The sequence below is a fragment of the Perognathus longimembris genome, chromosome 2 (genome assembly GCF_023159225.1).
Source record: "Perognathus longimembris pacificus isolate PPM17 chromosome 2, ASM2315922v1, whole genome shotgun sequence".
Lineage (NCBI taxonomy): Eukaryota > Metazoa > Chordata > Mammalia > Rodentia > Heteromyidae > Perognathus > Perognathus longimembris.
The window spans coordinates 145,061,418-145,081,746 of NC_063162.1; the positions used below are offsets into that span (position 1 = coordinate 145,061,418).

Sequence of the window (20,329 nt, forward strand, 5' to 3'; positions counted from 1 at the left end):
TCATCAAAACCAGATCTTTTTTACCAAGAGGTAGGAAACACAATTAGGACAGGAAGTTGGAGAAATGCTTTTGGGGAACAGAAATCGGGGTTTGTACTATCTAATAGGAGATCAGAAACTTTACCTAGAAGATGGGGGGAAAAAAACCACAACAAACTTCTGAACATGGCAAGCAGTGTGGAAATCTGGGTTCTGATACTTTTCAGTGTGCTTTCTTGTTGTTGTTTTTCCAGTTTGGCGGAGAATCCCATGCTTCCTAGGCAGAGGTGAGTTCTGGATGCTCATAGCTCACCTCATATTCAATGGGCTGTGTTACTTTTCAGTGCCATGGGGAAGATCTTCTCCAATAAAAGAAGCTTCATCTTATCCCGGTCTACTTTTGCTGGCTCTGGCAGGTTTGCTGGTCACTGGTTAGGGGACAATGTGGCCACCTGGGATGACCTCCGATGGTCTATTCCCAGTATCCTGGAGTTCAACCTGTTTGGCATCCCAATGGTGAGCCTCATTCCTAACCTCTTTCCACTGATGGTCTTTGAGGATGTTTGTAAAACTAAGGTGTGCTCGACGCTGGTGGTTCATGATGATAATCCTAATGATTCAGGAAGTAGAGATCTGGAGGATGGCAGTTTGAAGCCAACCTGGACAGAAAAGTTTACTAGATTCCATCACCAATATAATCAGCACATAGAAGGGCAGGAGGCGTGGCTCAAGTGGTAGAGCACCAGCCAAACAAGGGTGAAATTCAGAGTTCAGGCCCCAGTTGTAGGCAAAAGAAAGAAAAGGAAAAAAGAAAGGAAGGAAGGAATGAAGGAAAACAAATAGAAAGAAAAGCAAAGGATGACATGTCACATTGTAATGTGTACTGGAAACATTGATTTCTGTGTGTGTTATGAGCTGCTCACTGAAGAGATGATCAAAAAATGTTATTCATGGGTGGTCTTCCATGAAATCTTTGGAGGTAGGAAAGAAATACCATGCATAAAATGCTTAAAATCAGAGAAATTCCATCAGGACAGCATCAGTGAATTGGAAGATATCAAATTGGGAACAGCATAATGAAGAAAACTCCTAGATATAAGAGCTTAAGCTATACTGTCAGTTCTCTCTGTTCATTCTCTGTTTCTTTTATTTGCTGGGCACTGAGATCTCTTGATAGTGTTTCTTTTTTTTTATTTCCTTGTCAGTCATGGGCTTGAACTCTGGGCCTAACTGCTGTCCCTGAGCTCAAGGCTAGCGCTCTACCACTTGAGCCACAGCGCCACTTCCCACTGAGATCTCTTGAAACATGGAATGAGGGCAATGCCTGATTCTCTCTTCTGTTACTGTGTAGGTCTGTAGTCAGTGTCTTTGCTTCTCTCTGTGACGGTTGTGCCTGTGTGTGTACTGATTCCCAGGTTGGCGCCAACATCTGTGGTTATACAAATAATGTGACAGAAATACTCTGTACAAGGTGGATGCAGCTTGGAGCATTTTATCCACTATCAAGGAACCACAATGGGCCAGAGTACATGGTAAGGGCCTCCAAGACAAGTGATGGAAACTCCTTGATTGTAACATCTACTTGTCCTCAACAAAGGGGTTCAAGAAAAATCCTACAGGTTGGTGCTAGCTGAAGAAGGAAGCTAGGGAAATCTTGGGTGAGGAGCCTAAAAGTAGATTATCTACTTGGGTGAGATTGTGAGGAAAGAGATGTGTAGTAGTTGTACAAAGGAGTTGCCGTTTAGCAAAGCAGTTTATGAATACAATGTATCTTCACCAGTGTCACCCCTTTCAACATTCATTGAGTAGTTTTAATATCACCAAAGTGTCAAGCAAAAAAACAGGGCTTTAGAAGCATGGATCAAATGGTGGAATACCAGCCTAGCAAATACAAGGACCTGAGTTCAAACCTCAGAACTTCCAGAAACACACACACACACACACACACACACACACACACACACACACACACACACACACACACACACAGGAAACTGAATCGCTTGTAATACCACAGTGGGAAGGTCATGTGATCTTCACAAGTGTTTTCTCAACCATAAAATGAAAGAGCAGAGCCAGTTGGAGAATATAGTTATGTTCATTTGGGGTGGCTCCTTATCAAAAGAAAACTTTTAAAAAGTATGATAGCAAGAAACGTTCAGTCATGGTTTCCACTCCCTTCTAGGATCAGGACCCCGCTGCCTTTGGTGATGACTCGCTGTTGTTGAACTCGTCCATACATTATCTGAACATCCGCTACTCCCTCCTGCCCTACCTCTACACCCTCTTCTACCGTGCTCACACTCGGGGGGACACCGTAGCAAGGCCCCTGGTGCATGAGTGAGTTTCTTGATCCTCAAAGACTTTCCTTAGATCACAAGTTCACTTGACCTTTTTGGTGACAAGGTCAGCTAGCCTACGTAATGCGTGGTTGGCTCAGATTGGAAATCTCACTTACCTCCCTGGGTTCTGTTTCCTAGGTTCTACCAGGACCCAGCCACGTGGGACATACACGAGCAGTTCTTATGGGGGTCTGGACTTCTCATCACCCCAGTTCTGTATGAAGTATGTTTGACACCTGAACAATGGGGTGGGATATTGCAGTTGTCTTGGATAAGCTGGATAAGCTAGATCTGGAGTGCCTATGAATTACATTTCAATAGAAACATAAAGGAATATTTAGAAATAAATGAATACTTAGAAATCAGAAAAATAAGAATTCTTTTTCCTAATACCCCATCAAGTAAAAAAAAATTTCCATGTTATAAAATTGCTTTACAACCTGTATTTATAAACCCTATGACCTAGCACTGATATGAGCCTTGATTATTCTATAGTGTGTGTGTGTGTGTGTGTGTGTGTGTGTGTATGTGTGTATGCAGGTACACTTGCATGCCTCTTGTTTTCCAGAGGGGATTACTCTTGAGGTTGAGTCAGAAGGAAAGAATAGATGTGAAGCAGAGAAGGAAGAAGGATGCCCATATATGAACACCCTGTGCAACACACTTAAGTGTGATTCGGGCAGGAGTGAGTGGAGAAGTGGGTTGAAACACTCAGGATTGTAATGATCAACGTGAAAAGACAGAAGATTGGCAATGTGCACATGGCCAAGGCTCTGTGGGCTGGAATATCAGCACATCATCTGGTGACAGAGCGTGCTAACTCATCAGGGACCTAGCTGAAATGATCTGTTGCAGGCCTGAGTGGCCCCACGCTCCTCCCAACTGCCAGGTGGCATGACTCACAGAACAAACTGCCTCTGTTTCTAGAAAGAAAGGAATGTTGAAACTAAAGGAAATTCATTTCTAGGTAACAGCTTGGCTTTGAACACACTGCTCAGTCTCTCGGAGTTTCTGTGCACTTCAGTACAATCAGATGATCCCAACTGTCTTGTAGACTTGTTTGGATACCTCAGGCAGTAAAAAGTGTTTCAGCAACTGTAAAGGACAATGATTGTATTAACTGTTCTTCTTTCCTCAGGGCATTGACCTAGTGAAAGCATACATCCCAGATGCAATCTGGTATAATTATGAGACAGTAAGTAAAGTATCCCCATCTGTCTCTGAGCCCTGCCTCTAGCATAGGGTAATTCTAAGCCAGCAGACTTTGGAACTGAGGGCTGGATACAAGTACAGGTTTTATGTTGAGTTGATTGTGGGTACTTTTCTGTAAGGGCTATCTGTCCATTAGGGATGGTTTAATACAATACCTTACACAGGATAACTTACAGACAATGGAAGTCAAAAAAAGGCACTGGCAGATTTGGTATCTGAAGTGGGCTGACTACTACTTCACTGATGGTAGACTCTTCCTGAGATTCTGTGACTTAATTACCTAAAGGTCTCATCCCCTTAATACTGTTGCATTGGGTTCCAACATAGGAATATTAGAGGGACACGAACATTCACACCATAGTAGATGACTTTTCCAGTGTACGTTTATGGTATAGCTGGAGTAGATTTGTGAAAATTTTGCTGTCTCAATCTGGTTACTGTTGTGCTAGTTTTTGGTCCTTGTGATAACAGAGAATTCAAGCTAAGTTGTGGAGTTAGCTTTCCAGGCAACAGTTACCAATGCATCCAAAGAAAAAGGGTGCCTAGGCATTCAGTTTTAGAAGTTGTCCTTCAGGATCAGCTGGCTCCATTGGTTTTGGCCTTTGGTGTAGGCTTATGGTAGAGCAAAACTACTCAGTTGTGTCCAGGAAATGCCAGAGAGAAGGAAGGAAGAGACCAGGGTCCAGTAATTCCCTTCAAGGGAACATTGCTCCATCACCTAAAACTTCCAATTAGGGCCCATCTGTTACAGTTTCTACTGCCTTCCAATAGGGTCTCCAGCACATAGTATAGTACCAGGTACAGAAGAGTAGAAGTTGGATTCTCAGCTCTGTTCTCTACTACCTAGGCACCTTGGGAAATAAAATCACTTCCTCTTATTATTTTTTTTTTTTTTTATGGCCAGTCCTGGGCCTTAGACTCAGGGCCTGAGCACTGTCCCTGGCTTCCTTTTGCTCAAGGCTAGCACTCTGCCACTTGAGCCACAGCGCCACTTCTGGCCGTTTTCTGTATATGTGGTGCTGGGGAATCGAACCCAGGGCCTCATGTATACGAGGCAAGCTCTCTTGCCACTAGGCCATATCCCCAGCCCCTTATTTTTTTTTTAATGTGGCAACTGAACTGAATGATCTCCAGGGTCCTTCCTTGCCGGTCCAGTTTATCGTCTGGTCTTTTTTTCTCCTTTGATTAGGGAGAAGCCATCCAATGGAGGAAGCAATTTGTGGATATGAAGTTTCCTGGTGATAGGATAGGGCTTCACCTTCGAGGGGGCTGCATATTTCCTACCCAGGAGCCAAATACAACCACAGACACCAGGTAATGCTCTGGCATTATGAAGACACAAACAGGGTCTGAGAGCCAATTGGGCCAAGGGAAAATACATCCACTCAGAAATTTTCCTCTCCATTCAGAATTGTACCTAATTTGCTTTGGAACCCTCATTTAACAGCAGGTGCATGCGGCGTCTTCAATTCCTTTATGTTTCTCTAGTGATTCACAAATTAAATGGGATCATGAGAGCAATCAAAGCAATCACAATAATAGCTGTGGTCAGAAGTTACCCTTTTCTAAGACAAGAAGGAATGCTAATTGAAGAGGAGGTGATGGTGATCATGGGGAAGTCAGCGTAGCCTGGAGCTTGAGAGGTCAGACTGCAGAGAAAAAAAGAGTTTGAGCTGACTCCTGGTTCTATAATATATATACTGGGTGCGTTTACCCTGGGAAACTTACTTCTCTGTGTATGCACTTGTTTTTGGTAAACTAGGGAAGACAGAAGTTTTTTAAACATCATTATGAGGATTCATAATAATGCTGATGTGTGTGGTGTTATACTTAGTTGACCCCTGGCACCATGGTAAATGATTACAGACCCCAGATCTCAGCAGGAACTTCTGTTCTCTTCCGTTCTTCCTGTGCTCACTCCACTACATTCTGCTGTCCACACATGCACAATCCTCGTCTCCCTACACAAGGATGATATCTCCTCTGGTTCTGGAGTAGATGCTGGGGCACCAGTCCTGGGGGACTTTAGAAGACAATGCCATGTCCTCTGAACCTGAGCATTGCTTTTCTCAGCCGGAAGAATTCCCTGGGACTCATTGTTGCCTTGGATTATAAGAGAGAAGCAAAGGGGGAGCTGTACTGGGATGATGGCGTGTCTAAAGGTAGATTCCTCAGGGGAGATGGGGTTTTGGGTGAAAGTTAATCATCAAAGCCTGCCCCCGCAAATGCTGCTCCTAGTAGTGATTATTCTAGCTTAGAGCTGATGAGTTGCAACTCATCCTAAAGGTCTTGTTCGTCAAGTACAATGAATTAAAATAGACTTCCAAGTGTGTAACGTAAATGTTATTCATGCAATAGACACCATTGCATTTAGTTTACATGTAGTCATTATTCATACCAAGCAATGTGCTTTGTTAATAACTTTGGAAAGTACCACTGAGGCAGAAGTATAGAGTTTGTGTAGAATGCTTCCACTGTGAGATTCTCAGATGAACCTCAGATGAACATCACATAAACTTTTAGATGGACTGTTTTAAAAAACCTTTAACAGTACAAGAAATGTATCCAATGCCTAACGTATGAAACTGTAACCTCTCTGTACATCAGTTTGATAATAAAAAATTAAAAAAAACCTTTGCCTAATAGAATTTAAAATTATTAATAAACATTAAATAGCACTAAATGATATATTTAAATATATTTATATTATATGTTATTATATTATATGTTTAACTATATTAAATACTTGTTATTTATTGCTTTATTATTACACTATATGCATAAGATATAGAGATAAATGTCACATAAACATTGGCCTTGTGGAGCCTGTAGTCTAGCAGGATAGACACAATGTGCATGGAAATAATTGTAATGTGAGTTACAACAGGCAAGACTTGGATGCGAAGAATTAAATGCAAAACTATTCCAGAGTAGAACATGGTCCCGTAGCCCCTCTGCCTCCTGTAATTGACAATAGATCTACGTTTTTCCCTTTCAGATGCTGTAACTGGAAAGAATTACATCCTGTATGATTTCTCCGTGGCGTCTGTAAGTACTGGCCTTGAGAAACACTGGGTTTCCCGTGCCTTTGCTGAGATTACCCAAGCACAGCTATGTGAAACAGGAGCTGTCTTTGACTAGGAAGATCCCACAGAGGGTTCAAGTTAACATGAAAGTGTTTAATCGCCGTTAGATGTGTGAACATTTAGAACTTTAGTGTGAGTTCTGTGCAGAAATTGTGGAGTTTTATCCTAGAAAAAAAAAGTCATGTGTTGGAGGTTTCATGCATTCTGACTTCCATGATGAGTCTTTACTCAGGAGTGTGGTACTCAGGGCGAGTAGGAGAGCGTGATGCGTGCAAAGTCCTTTTTGAGGTTCTCTTTTTCATGTCTAACCCTAAAACTTATCTTTGGGAGTAGGCTCAAGTGAGGGTTTCCAAAGGTCGGATACAGATCAGGCCTTACCTCATCTCTGTTTCCCAAGAGACTGAGAGGGAGGAAAACCAAAGGCTAGCATACAATGGGAGAGAAAATTCTTAGAAGTGTGAGGACATATAGGCAGATTTTTTTTTGTCAGAATACCTATTTTTCTTTCCTTATACATTCCTACTGTTCAAAATTAGAATGCTAACTGTGAGCTCATTAAAGGTGCTAATAAACTGTACAGTTTCTGCGTATGCTTTATACAGCTTCCCCGAATGTGAACACCTGTGCTAATGTTCATAGCTCTAGTACTGGTGTTGATCCTATTAAGGTAACGAACACACAAAGATCTGTCCCCTTTACTTTTCATATTCCTATTCATTTGCCTCCTGTTCCTGTCCCTTGTTAGGTGGAAAAATCTGCTCTCATTTCTGTAATTATGTCCTTTTAAGAATGCTGTGTAACTGGGACCACTCAGTGTGTGTGACCTTGAGGACTGGACATTGCATTCAGCACAATTTCTCCATCGTTCTTCCAATTGCATTTTCTATCTTTTTGCTGAGGTGGAGCCTTGCAAGTTATGGAGGCCCATCCTTTTGGCCAACCTTTCATTTGATAAAGACACTCTTGGATGATTCCAGTCATAAGCCATCCTAAATAAGATCTGTCTGTTATGGACATTCACGCACATATTCTGGTAGGCACATGGATTTTCATTTCTCTGACACTAGTGCTGAGAGTCCAGTGCCTTGATCTTATATGATCCATATTTAGTTTTTAAAAGAAACTTTCATCCTATTTTCCTGACTGGCTGCACTACCAGCAGTATAGGAGTAAGTATTCATCTCTGCCTCATTATCAGCATTTGATGTTTCCACTGATTTTCAGTGTGTGATACTGGGGACCATGGCTTACATTTATATTTCTCCCATAGCTCATCCTATAGGAACTCTTTGCATAGGCCTAGCCGCCCTTTGTATGTTTTCTTAGATAAAATGGCATTCAATCCTTTGCCTGTTTTTGAAGGGATTGTTGGGATTTCACACAACTCTTCAGTTCAGGGAAGTTTTACATGTTTTGGATACCCGTCTTTTGTGGAACATGTGATTTATAAGTGTTGTCTTCTGTTTGTAGGCTTTCTTTTCCATCCTCTTTACACAGGCGCTCACAAAGCAAAAGCTTGCAATTTTGATCAGCCTCTGACTTTCTTTGTTTCCTCTCTTGTGGACTATACTTTTTGGTGTAAGAAGTGTTTCCCTGGCCCTAGATCTTCAGTACTTTCTCCAACATTTTTCTAATTATTTTATAGCTTCAACTCCTACATATAAGTCTTTAGTTTCTTTTGAACTCCTTATGTTAAGATACCATATTTATTTTAATTTCTTTTGCCTATGTGCATGCAGTTGCTGTCACACTCTTTGTTGAAACATTTGTTCTTTCTCCACTGTGCTGCTTTTACCTCTGCTAAGAATCAGTTGGGTTTATTGTGTGGCGCTCTGTTTTTGTCTTCATCTAAATGTCTTTTTCCTTTCAATGTTCAGTTCCACCTTTCTCTTTGCTAGCTTAGGTTTTTATTTTCCAACAATGGTTTCTTAAATAAGTTAATTGATTTGTCTGTGTTTTTGTATGCTCATTTGAAAATGGAAGCAATTATACTTTCAACCCCAGCCTGCTGAGAGGATTATGATGTATGTAGAATACTTAGCACAGTGTCTGGCATAGAAGAAGCCTTCATTGAGCTTTTATCATTATTGCTAAAATAGAAATAAAAAGTGATTGGGGTAGTTTCACATGTGAAGTTACTGACACACACCACTGTGAGCCAGTGTGTTTCTGTACGTGCTTCTGTCTCTGTTTGCATTGTAATGACTTCAAGGTTCTGTCATTTAGGGTTATCTCATGAGGATAACAGAATCACAAAAGAATCAGTAAACCAAAGCAACCTGGAAATATCACACTAGAATTTAGGGTATTGCTTCTGAGCTAGTATATTCCTTGGGGACAGTCACCTTCAGAACCACAGAGAAAAATGAAACGTCTTAGATCTCAGAAGCAGATGTTGACTGCAAAGGACACAGTTTCTAAAACGACTTTTCCTCCCTAGAACCGCCTGCAGGCAAAGATTATATATAATAATTACACGGACCCTGACAATTTGATGTTCACCAATATCAGAATCTTGGGGATGGATAAAGAACCATTTGATCTTACTGTTGTAGTTAATAATGCTGCCACATCTATTTCAAGTGTTGTATACAGCTCTTCAAAAAAGGTGAGAGATTGTTCCATTGCCATTGAGAAAAGCCCTGGCCTCAGATACTGACAGCTGATCCTCTCTTGCTCTTTTGTGCACTCAGAGCGTATTGGGAAATCCACATTACAGGATGATGTGGAGGAAACGTGATATAGACCTGCCTATTTTGTATGCATTAGGCTTTAAAGGAAATAGCAAGAGTTAGTACCATAAGGGAACACACTATTTTCCTTGAATTTCAATTTCAATTAGTCAAGAAGACCCCAGATATGACATGTATTGTCCTGTTTCTAGAGAGTATTTACATAGTTATCCTCTCATTAAAAACTCTCTTTGAGAGTCTTTGAGACACCATTGATGTATTTCCTTAACACCGCTGTTTTATGCTAGAAAATTTGAATCAGGTATTGGTGGCTCATGTTTTTATTCCTAGCTATACAGGAAGCTGAGATCTGAAGATCCAGACAAATCCAATAGAGATTATCTCCAATTTATAAGCAAAAGCTGTAGTATAGATGTGGCTTCAGTGGCAGAGTGACAGCCCGGAGTGAAAAAGCTGAGGGAAGAAGGCAAGGACTTGAGTCCTTGAAGCCCCACTGCCAGAACAAAACGAAGAAAAGGAGAGAAGGAAGGGAAAGAAGGGAGGGAGGGAGAAAGGGAGGGTGGGAGGAAGAAAAAAAGACATAAACTGTGAGTGGGAGCAAACACAAGAGAATCTGGGTTTGCTGTCACTGAGTGATTCCCTTAGATAAAGTCAGAGAGAAGTCCAACTGTTAGTTCACTATTTGAAGTGCTAGGAAGTTAATTATTCACTAAGTCAGTCATTTTCTATTTTGCAAATACATGTAGAAGAGAGCAGGAGCTTATTTTCTAGGTTTAAGCTGAATAGGGTTTCGGTCCTCATCGAGTGTCTCCTAGCTGTGAGGTCTTGGGCGCAGAATCAGACTTACACTTCATTTTTGTGTTCTGTAAAGTGGAACTGGCCATAGCATTCATAGTAAGGGACCAACTGATAGGATGAATGGTCCTAATGCTTACAAAGTGGTTTTTCTGGTACTTGTTCAATATGAATGCTATATGAATATTTAGCTATTGCTACTATTATCATTATTCACACAAAAGCATTGTGCCAAACAGATGCTATTAAGTCTAAAAAGAAACGTTGGCCCTGCCTGCGACCTACACTCTTTCACATGGCTGTGGCCCTTCCCATTCTCACTTCCACACTGACTGGGTAAAGCAAGGCAGGTCCGATTAAAGCCAATTCCAGGTGCTCCAAAGCAGCATGGGAGGAGGAGCCGATCTTGGCTTCCAGACCATTATTAGACAGGAGCATCATCCACATTGTTCACTTTGGCATGGGGTCCCTGTTCTCCTTCTTTAGGTGGTGACCATCACTGAGCTCCAGGGACTGGCCCTGGGACAAGAATTCTCTGTGGAGTGGAAGTTTCTCGTCAGTGACCTGGAGAAGTTCAACTGCTACCCTGAGGATGCTGCAGTGACCGAGGAGAGGTGCCGGCAGCAAGGCTGCCTCTGGGAGGTAATGACCAGATGCGGGGTGCCACGTGGATCAGGAAGGGCTGAAGGTTTCCCCCGACGTTACCCGGACACCCAGGAAATACTTCTCAAATGCTGCTGGCTTGGAGACTGTCACAACAACGCACCAATGTGCATTTTGTCAGCTCTGAGTGGTAACAGAGGTCAACACTGCCGGCAGGTAGCCCCTGTCAGAAGGAATTCATTGGCGCTCTTGCTGTCTGTCCATTTACATCATTCAAAACCCCAGCTTAGGACAATTAAAGAGGAAGGAGGGAGTCAGGGGAGGGGGATATGGAATGAAATGGGTAATGGGAGGGTGAGTATGATCAAATTATGTCATCTGCATTCCCCAAAACATCTGTTATTATATGCTAATAAAGGAAGAAAAGGCATTTCTTCAATGCATTGAACACTGAGTAACTTACGTGATTCTTTTCTCCCCCAACCCATTGGAAAGCCCAAACGGGAAAGATAACATAAAGCTGGTCCTTTCCATTTGAATGAAATCCAGAAACTGAGAGATTAAATTGGGAGCAGTATGACACCGAAAGCAGGAGCTGAGCTGTGAATCCGGCTGAGGGTTCTTGCTGCTTCTGTTCTGTTCACTCATCACTCATAATCGGAGACCAACTAGGTGTGCGTATGTGAGTGAGTGTGTGTGTGCATGTGTGCATGCGTATATTCACTCGTATGTTCAAATTTTTCCCGCTAATCGGGTCACCAGTTATGCTGGATTAGAACTCTTCTCAGGGACATCTGCAAAGACCCAATTTCAAGCAGTCTGGTCCACCCATAGTCTGGGGGTTAAAAGTTATCTGTTCAGCAGCTTTTTCAGTAACTAGAGTCTCAGTTGTGGTCACATTAACTGACCATGAGTTTCTTCTGTCATTTCAGCACACGGCAGATCCAGGTGTGCCCAGCTGTTACTATGACACCATCCCGGCCTATGCTGCCAGCAACCTTCAGTACCTATCCACGGGCGTCACCATGGACCTCACCCTCTCCGAAATGCCTGAATCTGGGAGAGCAACAGCCCCACCGACACAGCCAGCAGCCGCCGCCACGCGTGTCTCCGATTCTCTTTCTGGAAAGATCAGCAGCCTTCAACTGAACGTGATCTATCATACAGAAACCATGCTTCAGGTCAAGGTAATTCACAGGTGGCAGGTTCTGGTTTCCAGTGAGGTACTGTAGACCTTGGTAGAGGTCTACATTTTTAACTTACTCCAGTCTTTCTAGTAGCTTCTCCAGTAGGGGTAGTGCTGAAGCCTTAGCAATCACTAAAATCACCTTCAGATCTGGTGACTACCCAGACTTTTGCACTTCACCTCCTGAGTTGTTTCCAATTCAGAAGGTCTGGCCGGAGAATCTGCATCTCTAATGTGTTCCCAGATGATACTGATACTACAGGTCAAAGGTCACTCTTTAGGACTCACTGCCCTGCTCTACCTACTAGATATATGATGCAAAGTTGTATTGTTTTTATTTCTGCTTTTGTTTTTCTACTCTCATTAAAAAAATATATTATCCTTAAACAGTTGTACAAAGGGGTTTTGTTCCGTTTTGTCCGTTTATGACAGCACCAATGTCACCCCTTCCATCATTCCGTTCTATGTCTCTCAGCCCCAGGCTCCGGAGGGTTCACGTATATACGTGGAATATCATGAGAACATTTGCCCATTCTTCCTCTCTCCATTCTTCTTTCACCCTCCCCCCACCCTGACCTCCAGTATTGGTATTTGAAAAACAACAAAATGAAAATTATTTTAGTAAAGTTTTGTTTAGCCCTGGTGTTAACTACCACTTCATCTTGAAATCCAAGTTTAACTTCTGAGAGATTTCACAGGCTTCTCATCATTGTATCTCTAAAGCTGGTGTGTATTTTGCACTCACAATGAGTATTAGCTTAGACTAGGAAACTTCTGGGACCAGAGCCAGGTGTGGCCGGGGACCATAGTGTGGTCAGCTGGGCACATGGCTGTGTGCATTTGGAGGTATTGTGAAGCACCTGAATGTCTTGGGGAAATGGAAGCCCTCCCTCAGAAGCTCTAGAGGTGGGACTACGAGTCCACACGTCCCACAAGGCCCCAGGCCACCATACAGCTGCTTTGGGTTTGAGAAGTCTTACAAAACAAGGCTTTAGGAGTAAAGCTTCCACCAGAACATAAAGTGTTATTCCAATACTACGAGGGGGCATTGCTGGCTCCTAATGAGTCTGCTCCCTGTCTTGACATCACAGTTCACTCTCTGCATTTTCCCTTCACAATAAGTAACAATAGTGGTTGCGTACAAAAGGGCAACTCCAGAAGTGTAGAATCTGGGCAACAGCTGGAAGTTCATAAAGGAAGGAATCTTGGAATCCATACAAACTCAATTTTCTGTTTCCTTATGTACTCACACAGGTTTGCACACATGATCGCATAGTTGTACGCACACATGTGTTCAGTTGACACATGTTATTCATGTGCATACGTTCTGTCCATGAGATTCCATGTGTGTAGATCACATGTTGTCTGGAGACCAAGCCCTCCCTGGCTTTGAATGAATGTTACTGGGTCAGTTTTGAAGCTCCGCATCTGTGTCGGACGTAGCAGCGCGGGCAGAACTCACACCTTCCTGCTTGGAGGCTTGGAGGCATTTGATGTCCGAAGGTGGATTCAAACTCAGCAACACAACAGCAGAACTGAGTTATATTGGCAGGCATGAGGGGTTGTAGTGCATGATTCCATCCAAAAGAGATTTGTTCCTTTTTTTTTTTTTTAACAGATATACGATCCCACTACTAAAAGATACGAGGTCCCCATACCTCTGAATATCCCTCCTTCCCCGATCAGCGTCTCTGAAAACTGCCTGTACGATGTCAGGGTTCAGATCAATCCTTTTGGAGTCCAGATCCGACGAAAAAGCTCCAACACTGTAATGTAAGCACTATTGATTTGCTTCCGAGAACAGTTCTAGATGTATTTGCAGTGATTCTTATTGGTGTGAGTGAAATGTTAATCTTAGATACTCCATATAATAGTGAGAAGTACATAGATTTTTTTCCCCTGCTCCATTAGGCAATTTCTAATTGTCATTAAATCAGAAAAAAGTCAGTATTTAACAATTAAAGAACCCAGTTGCTCCCTAGCTACTCAGGAGGCTGAGATCTGAGGATCGCAGTTTTGAAGCCAGCTCAGGCAGGAAAGTCTATGAGACCCTTATCTCCAATAAACTACTAAAAAAAGCCAGAATTGACACTGTGACTCGAGTGGTAGAGCACTAGCCTTGAGCAAAAGAAGCTCAAGGACAGCACCCAGGCCCAGAGTTCAAGCCCCAGGGGCCAGCAAAAAAAATAAAATAAATTTACAAAACTTGCTGCTTGATTCCACAGAAAACATATGTTCTCTATGCTGATTTTGTAAAGCAGAACAGAAAACTCTATTGAATAATTACAACACATAACCTAAGATGTCAGTTGGCTCCCTGTTTAGCTTCACTAAGAAATATTTTTTTTAGAAATAATATTTGAAGAGGAAGGCAAGAGAGAAAGCAGGAGAGACATGACTTTCTAGCATTTGCTTCTATTGTCACCATAGACAAAGTCTCTTCACAATGCTAGCATAAAGGAATTGGCAGTTGGCATCACCATGCCTTGTCCTGCCCCACAAAGAATGGATTTGGCTGGGATGAGGTTCCCCACACCACTGGGCATTATCACCCTCGTGATCAGTTTTGTCTTTTATAATGCCTTCTGCTTTGTTTGCCTATATATCCAGTTGCCCTTAGTTGCTTCTTTGGCTAATAATAGAGAAGTTGTTCTAATATATTTTTTTCTATGGGAAAATACTTGCAAACCCTCTTATGCCTTCATATGTTTGTTCAAGCTGACAGGTCAGGCACTGAGAACTAAGAATAAAGAGATGAATGAGACACAGTGAACCCAAGACTTGGGAAAGGAACTGTTAAGGTCTGAAAACCATAGACTAAGAATGAAAGCATAAAACAGTAGAACTGAGATGTGGCCAGCATCATAACCAGAGTCATTTCACAGAATTTCCACTCAGTCCACATGCCCAGTAATTCAGGAGGCTTTGGGGTCATCAGCCATCCTAAGTAAGTAGATCGTGCCCTGTGCCCTCCAGCTCAGGAAGTAACGGCCTGCCCTTGTGTTGCAGTTGGGACTCTCCGCTTCCTGGCTTCACCTTCAACGACATGTTCCTTTCCATCTCCACTCGCCTCCCCTCTCAGTACATCTACGGCTTTGGGGAAACAGAGCACATGGCCTTCAGAAGAAATATGAGCTGGAACACATGGGGAATGTTTGCTCGTGATGAGCCACCAGGGGTAAGGACCAGAATAAAATGAGCAATTGTTTCACTCTTTATGTAAATTAATTTTAGTACTCCTGTCTGCAAAGGATGTCCTAGTCATCATCAACTTTACTTTTTTTTTTAATTAAAAAAGATTCTGGCTGAGTGCTGATGGTTCACACCTTTAATCCAAGCTACTCAGGAGGCTGAGTTCTAAAGATCGTGGTTTGAAGCCAGCCCAGACAGGAAAGTCTGTAAGACACGTATCTCCAATTAACCATCAAAATATCAGAAGTGGCGCTGTGGCTGAAGTTGTAGAGTGCTAGCTTTGAGCAAAATAAAAAGCTCAGGCACAGTACTCAGGTCCTGAGTTAAAGCCCCAAGGCTAGCACAAAAATTAAATAATATAAATATATAAATTCTGCCCTCAGTTGCAGGAGGTCACCTATCATGCAGTGTTTTCTGTAGAATCCATCTTTGGTGTATACACATATATGTATTTCTCCCCCTCCTGTGGACCACAGATTTAATTGATTGTGCAAGGTTGGCTTTGCTGTTTGGGCTGTGGTATGAAAGCAACATAGGGGATTTCACTTCGTTATTTACCCCATGGCTCTTCTAAACCAGTACAAGAAGAATTCCTATGGTGCGCACCCCTACTACATGGCATTGGAAGAGGACGGCAGTGCCCACGGAGTCCTCCTGCTCAACAGCAATGCCATGGGTAAGACGGAGGCGCAGTCCTGTTCACCAGCATAAACCCCGCAGGCTGGGGTACTGGTGGAAATAAGGAAATCCAGGAGCAATGAGGATCCAGGGAAAACAAACTGACCTTTCACTCCTTCCTTCCTTCATTCAGTTGGGCTTTACTAAGTGTTCTGGTACTAAGTGTGAAATTGTGACTAATCATAGTCTTAATGTTCTGTGCCACTCGCTCCTTTTCACAAGGTGTTACAAAATGTCGGGACGGCATAGTTTATTTGGGCACCTGCAAAGCCATCCCTGACTCCACAGACTGAGAAAAGACTTTGTAGACGAGCAAGATGGAGAGGGACAGGGATGAGAATGGCACATTTTAGAGTGAATTCCCTATCTGGGTGATGCAAAGATCCACCAACTGCTCCTGACCTATTCTTTGTATTTTCCTTTTTACAGATGTGACTCTCCAGCCCACTCCTGCCGTGACGTACCGCACCACAGGAGGAATTTTGGATTTTTACATAGTTTTGGGACCAACCCCTGAACTTGTCACTCAACAATACACTGAGGTTGGAGGTCATTCGATCTCTTGGCAAATCACCAAAATATTTATTGGGCGTTATGATAGTCTTAGTGCTGAGGCCAAATTATTCTTTTTTCTCCTTGGGTGTGTTCACTCATTCATCATTATTTTTTTTCTGAAAGTTGTATCTCCTGATTGCAGGATGCTAAGGGCATAATAGTGTCCCAGACTTCTCTTGATTGCTTGTCTGATAACATAGGAAGTAATAATCACAGAGAAGTAATAATCACAGAGATCTCAGGTTTCCTATAGTGATGGCTAGAACATATGAGGAAACCTCAGCCACAATGTTTGTATCATTCCTCTCCAGGTTGTTGTGCATTTATTCATTTTCTTATTTTGATTTCACTTTCTTATTTCTTAAGAGAGACAATATTTGCTATTAGTGTTCAGGTTGCATCAACCATCATGTCTCCTGAGTTATTTATTGATTATGTGTGTACATCCAGTATTAGGGTTCAAATTCAGAATCTCATTCTCTTGCTTGGCTCTTTCTGCTGGATTTCTATCCCTAAGCCACATCCCTACTTCTGGCTTTTAGATGGTTAATTGGATATAAGAATCTTACAGATTGTTCTTTGGGGGATGGGGGTTGCGGGGCTGACTTCAAATCCAGATCCTCAGATCTCAGGCTCCTGAGTAGTTAGGATTTCAGGCATGAGTTACCAGTACCTGTTTTGCTTAAGAAATCTACTCGGGTCCCTTACTTTTCCACTTTGAAAATTTTATATTGATAAAAATATTTGTGGTGTATGGTATGGTAACCTGATGAAAGTGTATAATATGTGATGATCAAATGAGGGTAATTAATAGTTTTCTATTTCAGCTGATTGGTCGGCCAGCTATGACTCCATACTGGGCCTTGGGATTTCAGCTGAGTCGCTATGGATACCAGAATGACAATGAAATCTCCAGTTTGTACGATGCAATGGTGGCAGCCCAGATTCCCTATGTACGAAACCCATTCCCGCCTCTGGTCATGAGTATTTGTGCTAGATTATATATGGAAACAGCTTCATACAGATTACTGTTGTGATTACTTGGGTAGATAAAAAGGTAGCTGGGAAAGTAGTCCTGTGTACAGTGCATTGGTTTTTAAATGTACTGCGTTCTGTCCTTTTAAGTCAAGGTTCAAAACTAAGACTTGCACAAAACCTTCAGCAGTTTGTGGAATGATTTGGGGATATTAGCTCTCATTGCCACTTGTTGAAAATGTCCTGCAGTAGGCATGACTGGGTTTAAGCTATGTCTCTGGAGATTTGGAAATGGAGATAGACCTTAGAGAGATGGGCATAGAGTAATATATGAAAGGAGACAATTTAAATTAAGTCTTCACATGTTCGGAAACACATATGCACCTATGCTATCCTACAGGGGCAATCTAATGCTTCAGGAAAGGCCTAAGAACTGTAGTCAATTGCTGTCAGCAAGGTGAATTTCACTAATGGTATTCTCATTCTCCTTGTGTAATTATCAGATGTCTGCCATGACTTCTCAGTGAGATTTTTAGGGAGCAATTAATTATTTGAAGATGAGAATGAAGTGTTACAAAATTTTCATTAGAGATATCAAAACTTAATTATTTTTATTTTTACATACCTTTTATCTTGCTTGTTAAGGAAAAATAAGAAATGTAAACAGGAAATAAAATAGGAAAACTACGGGATAAAAATATCAATAGATCTACCTTAGCAAGAACAATCAAGGCCAGTAATGTTCTGGTTCATACTTTTCAAAATTTTGGCTTTTGCGTAAGCCTATTGCTGCAAACAAGTTGTATCTAGAACCTTAAGGCAGGTAGGTTAAAAAACACACACTTTTTTTTCTTATTTTCCTTATTGTTCAAAAATCAGTGAGTAAATGAGTTTCCTTGTGCAAAAACCAGAGTGGGCAATATATAGAGTTATGCATAGATATCGATATATTAACATACATGTGTAAACATATGCAATATTTTATTGTGTACTCTAAAACAGTATACTATAAATCTATATTTTGTAGTATAAATCTATATACTATTTTGTAGTTTACTATAAATCTTTTCTGTTCCTTGGAGAAGTCTTATGGTCTACCCTTGAACATTTTCGTTAGTATGTCGTGTGATGGGCTTGCCAAGTCTGAGATATGAAGAGTGGGGACAACATGAATTGAGGGCTGAAAAGGGGAGAGACTTAGAGTTAAGGAGAAGAGGAAGACTGAAGACAAGTGCAAGCAGGATTCAGAAAATGATCCCAACCTTCTGTGTTGGAAAGCCAGCGTAGGGGAGTAGTGAGAGGAGCGATTCAGCGGGGCCTGGGTGGCCTAGGCCAGCAGCCTGAGCTGGAGTTGAGCAGCACTGTTGGTGTGTACCTGCTGAGGCGGCCTGAGTGTCCTTCCCACTCCTCCCTGCAGGACGTTCAGCATGTGGACATCGATTACATGGACCGGAAGCTGGACTTCACTCTCAGCCCCAGCTTTCAGAACCTCAGTTTCCTGATGGAGAAAATGAAGAAAAGTGGCATGAGATTTATTCTCATTCTGGTAGGTACTGAGACAGATTCAATGTTTTTTTTTTCTTTTTAAATTATGGTTCAAAAAGAATACCACTGGGATAAAGTGGATGAAGGGTCAAACAAACAAAAACAACCATCTTGTTTTTGTGACAAATGCTTTGAAGCCATAGCTTTATATATATAACAAACAGAGAAGTAAAATGACTTTAAGGTGAAAATGACTTTAAGAATTAATGCTTGTCCCTATTTCCATAGTTGGATATCAATAGGATATAATTTGCTAATGATTTTGAGCAAAAAAAAAAAATGCACCTAAAGAAACAGCTATGTCTCCTCTTGTCTCTACCTCAGAGGGTTCAACCATCCCTTGCTTTGTGTCTTTGTTGAACAGAGCTGATCTGAAGGGACTTATTTCTATTATATTCAACTCAAACAGCTGAGCTGAGAATGCTAACTTAGTACATGACCTCCAGTCGGCATCTTGATGAAGAAGCAGTTACTTTAAAATGAGTATCCTCGCTTCCCAAATTAGAGCATGACTTTGTTCATTCATAAATCCAAGTATTTGTTGAACACTAGCTTAAATAAACACTGTTATAGAAGGTGTGTGTGTGTGTGTGTATTCTAAATTGGTGAACAGGGTGATGTGCTTTTTCTTAAAAAATCATTTGTGCTAGTGGAATGAGATAGCCACTGAATAAATATTTAAAAAACAATTAATTTGATAGTGGTGCTTTTATGGTAACTGAAATGGTGTGATTTTGTAGAAAGTAACTGGGGTGGATCTGAGTTGGGATTATCAAGGATGACCACTTTACCAGCCATATTGGGCCCCAGGACAGAATAAAGAAATTTCATGTTCTTAAGTATTGCTATTATATTCTGGAAATGCATCAAATTGCCTCTCTTAGCTTGCGGGTAAGGTCTTAGTAGACTAACTTCTCTCCAGCACTTATTTCCCAACATTAGCCCTTGTTCTTTCAAGAACTTCATGGAGAAATAGCAATCTATGTTATTTCATAAATTTTTTTTCTAGAGTAGATTTCTATGTTATTGGAAATATCACTCGTACCATGTCAGCTTTCAGATTCTCCAGGTTCTACCCCATTTCATTAGTTACAGCGGGAGTGGTTGTTTTTATAACACAGAAAGTCTCCATTTACTGACACAGATTCTTATTCACTTGGAAAGAGGTTAAGCTTTATAAGGGTTACCTTTGGGTTCTTGTGGCAATTTTCCATTTCCATTGGTTATAGTAATTTGTCAAACTTATCATGGGTCTTCATTTATTTAATATGATTTTTTGTTTCATCATTTCTTTCAGCACTATGAATTATCAAAAACTTGGACTGTTTTCTTAGAGATGGTCTCTTCATATTTGTGCTTTTATCACTTTTACTACAGGATCCAGCCATTTCTGGCAACGAGACCCAGTATCCGGCATTCACCAGAGGGCAGGAAAGCAATGTGTTCATCAAATGGGCTAACAGCAGTGACCTTGTGTGGGGAAAGGTG

General features: G+C 41.6%; 1 protein-coding gene across 1 annotated transcript in view; it reads left to right on the top strand.

The window, feature by feature from the left end:
- Positions 1-20,329, top strand: part of LOC125345669 (probable maltase-glucoamylase 2) — a 64,326-nt gene that overhangs the window by 24,404 nt on the left and 19,593 nt on the right. The window contains exons 15-32 of the mRNA XM_048337722.1: positions 324-495; positions 1,395-1,511; positions 2,165-2,319; positions 2,460-2,544; positions 3,460-3,516; positions 4,723-4,847; positions 5,607-5,695; positions 6,532-6,581; positions 9,060-9,227; positions 10,594-10,749; positions 11,643-11,897; positions 13,515-13,669; positions 14,906-15,074; positions 15,668-15,764; positions 16,196-16,308; positions 17,149-17,274; positions 18,714-18,842; positions 20,219-20,326. Of these exons, the coding sequence (XP_048193679.1) occupies positions 324-495; positions 1,395-1,511; positions 2,165-2,319; positions 2,460-2,544; positions 3,460-3,516; positions 4,723-4,847; positions 5,607-5,695; positions 6,532-6,581; positions 9,060-9,227; positions 10,594-10,749; positions 11,643-11,897; positions 13,515-13,669; positions 14,906-15,074; positions 15,668-15,764; positions 16,196-16,308; positions 17,149-17,274; positions 18,714-18,842; positions 20,219-20,326 (2,326 nt within the window). The remainder of the gene's footprint in view (positions 1-323; positions 496-1,394; positions 1,512-2,164; positions 2,320-2,459; positions 2,545-3,459; positions 3,517-4,722; positions 4,848-5,606; positions 5,696-6,531; positions 6,582-9,059; positions 9,228-10,593; positions 10,750-11,642; positions 11,898-13,514; positions 13,670-14,905; positions 15,075-15,667; positions 15,765-16,195; positions 16,309-17,148; positions 17,275-18,713; positions 18,843-20,218; positions 20,327-20,329) is intronic.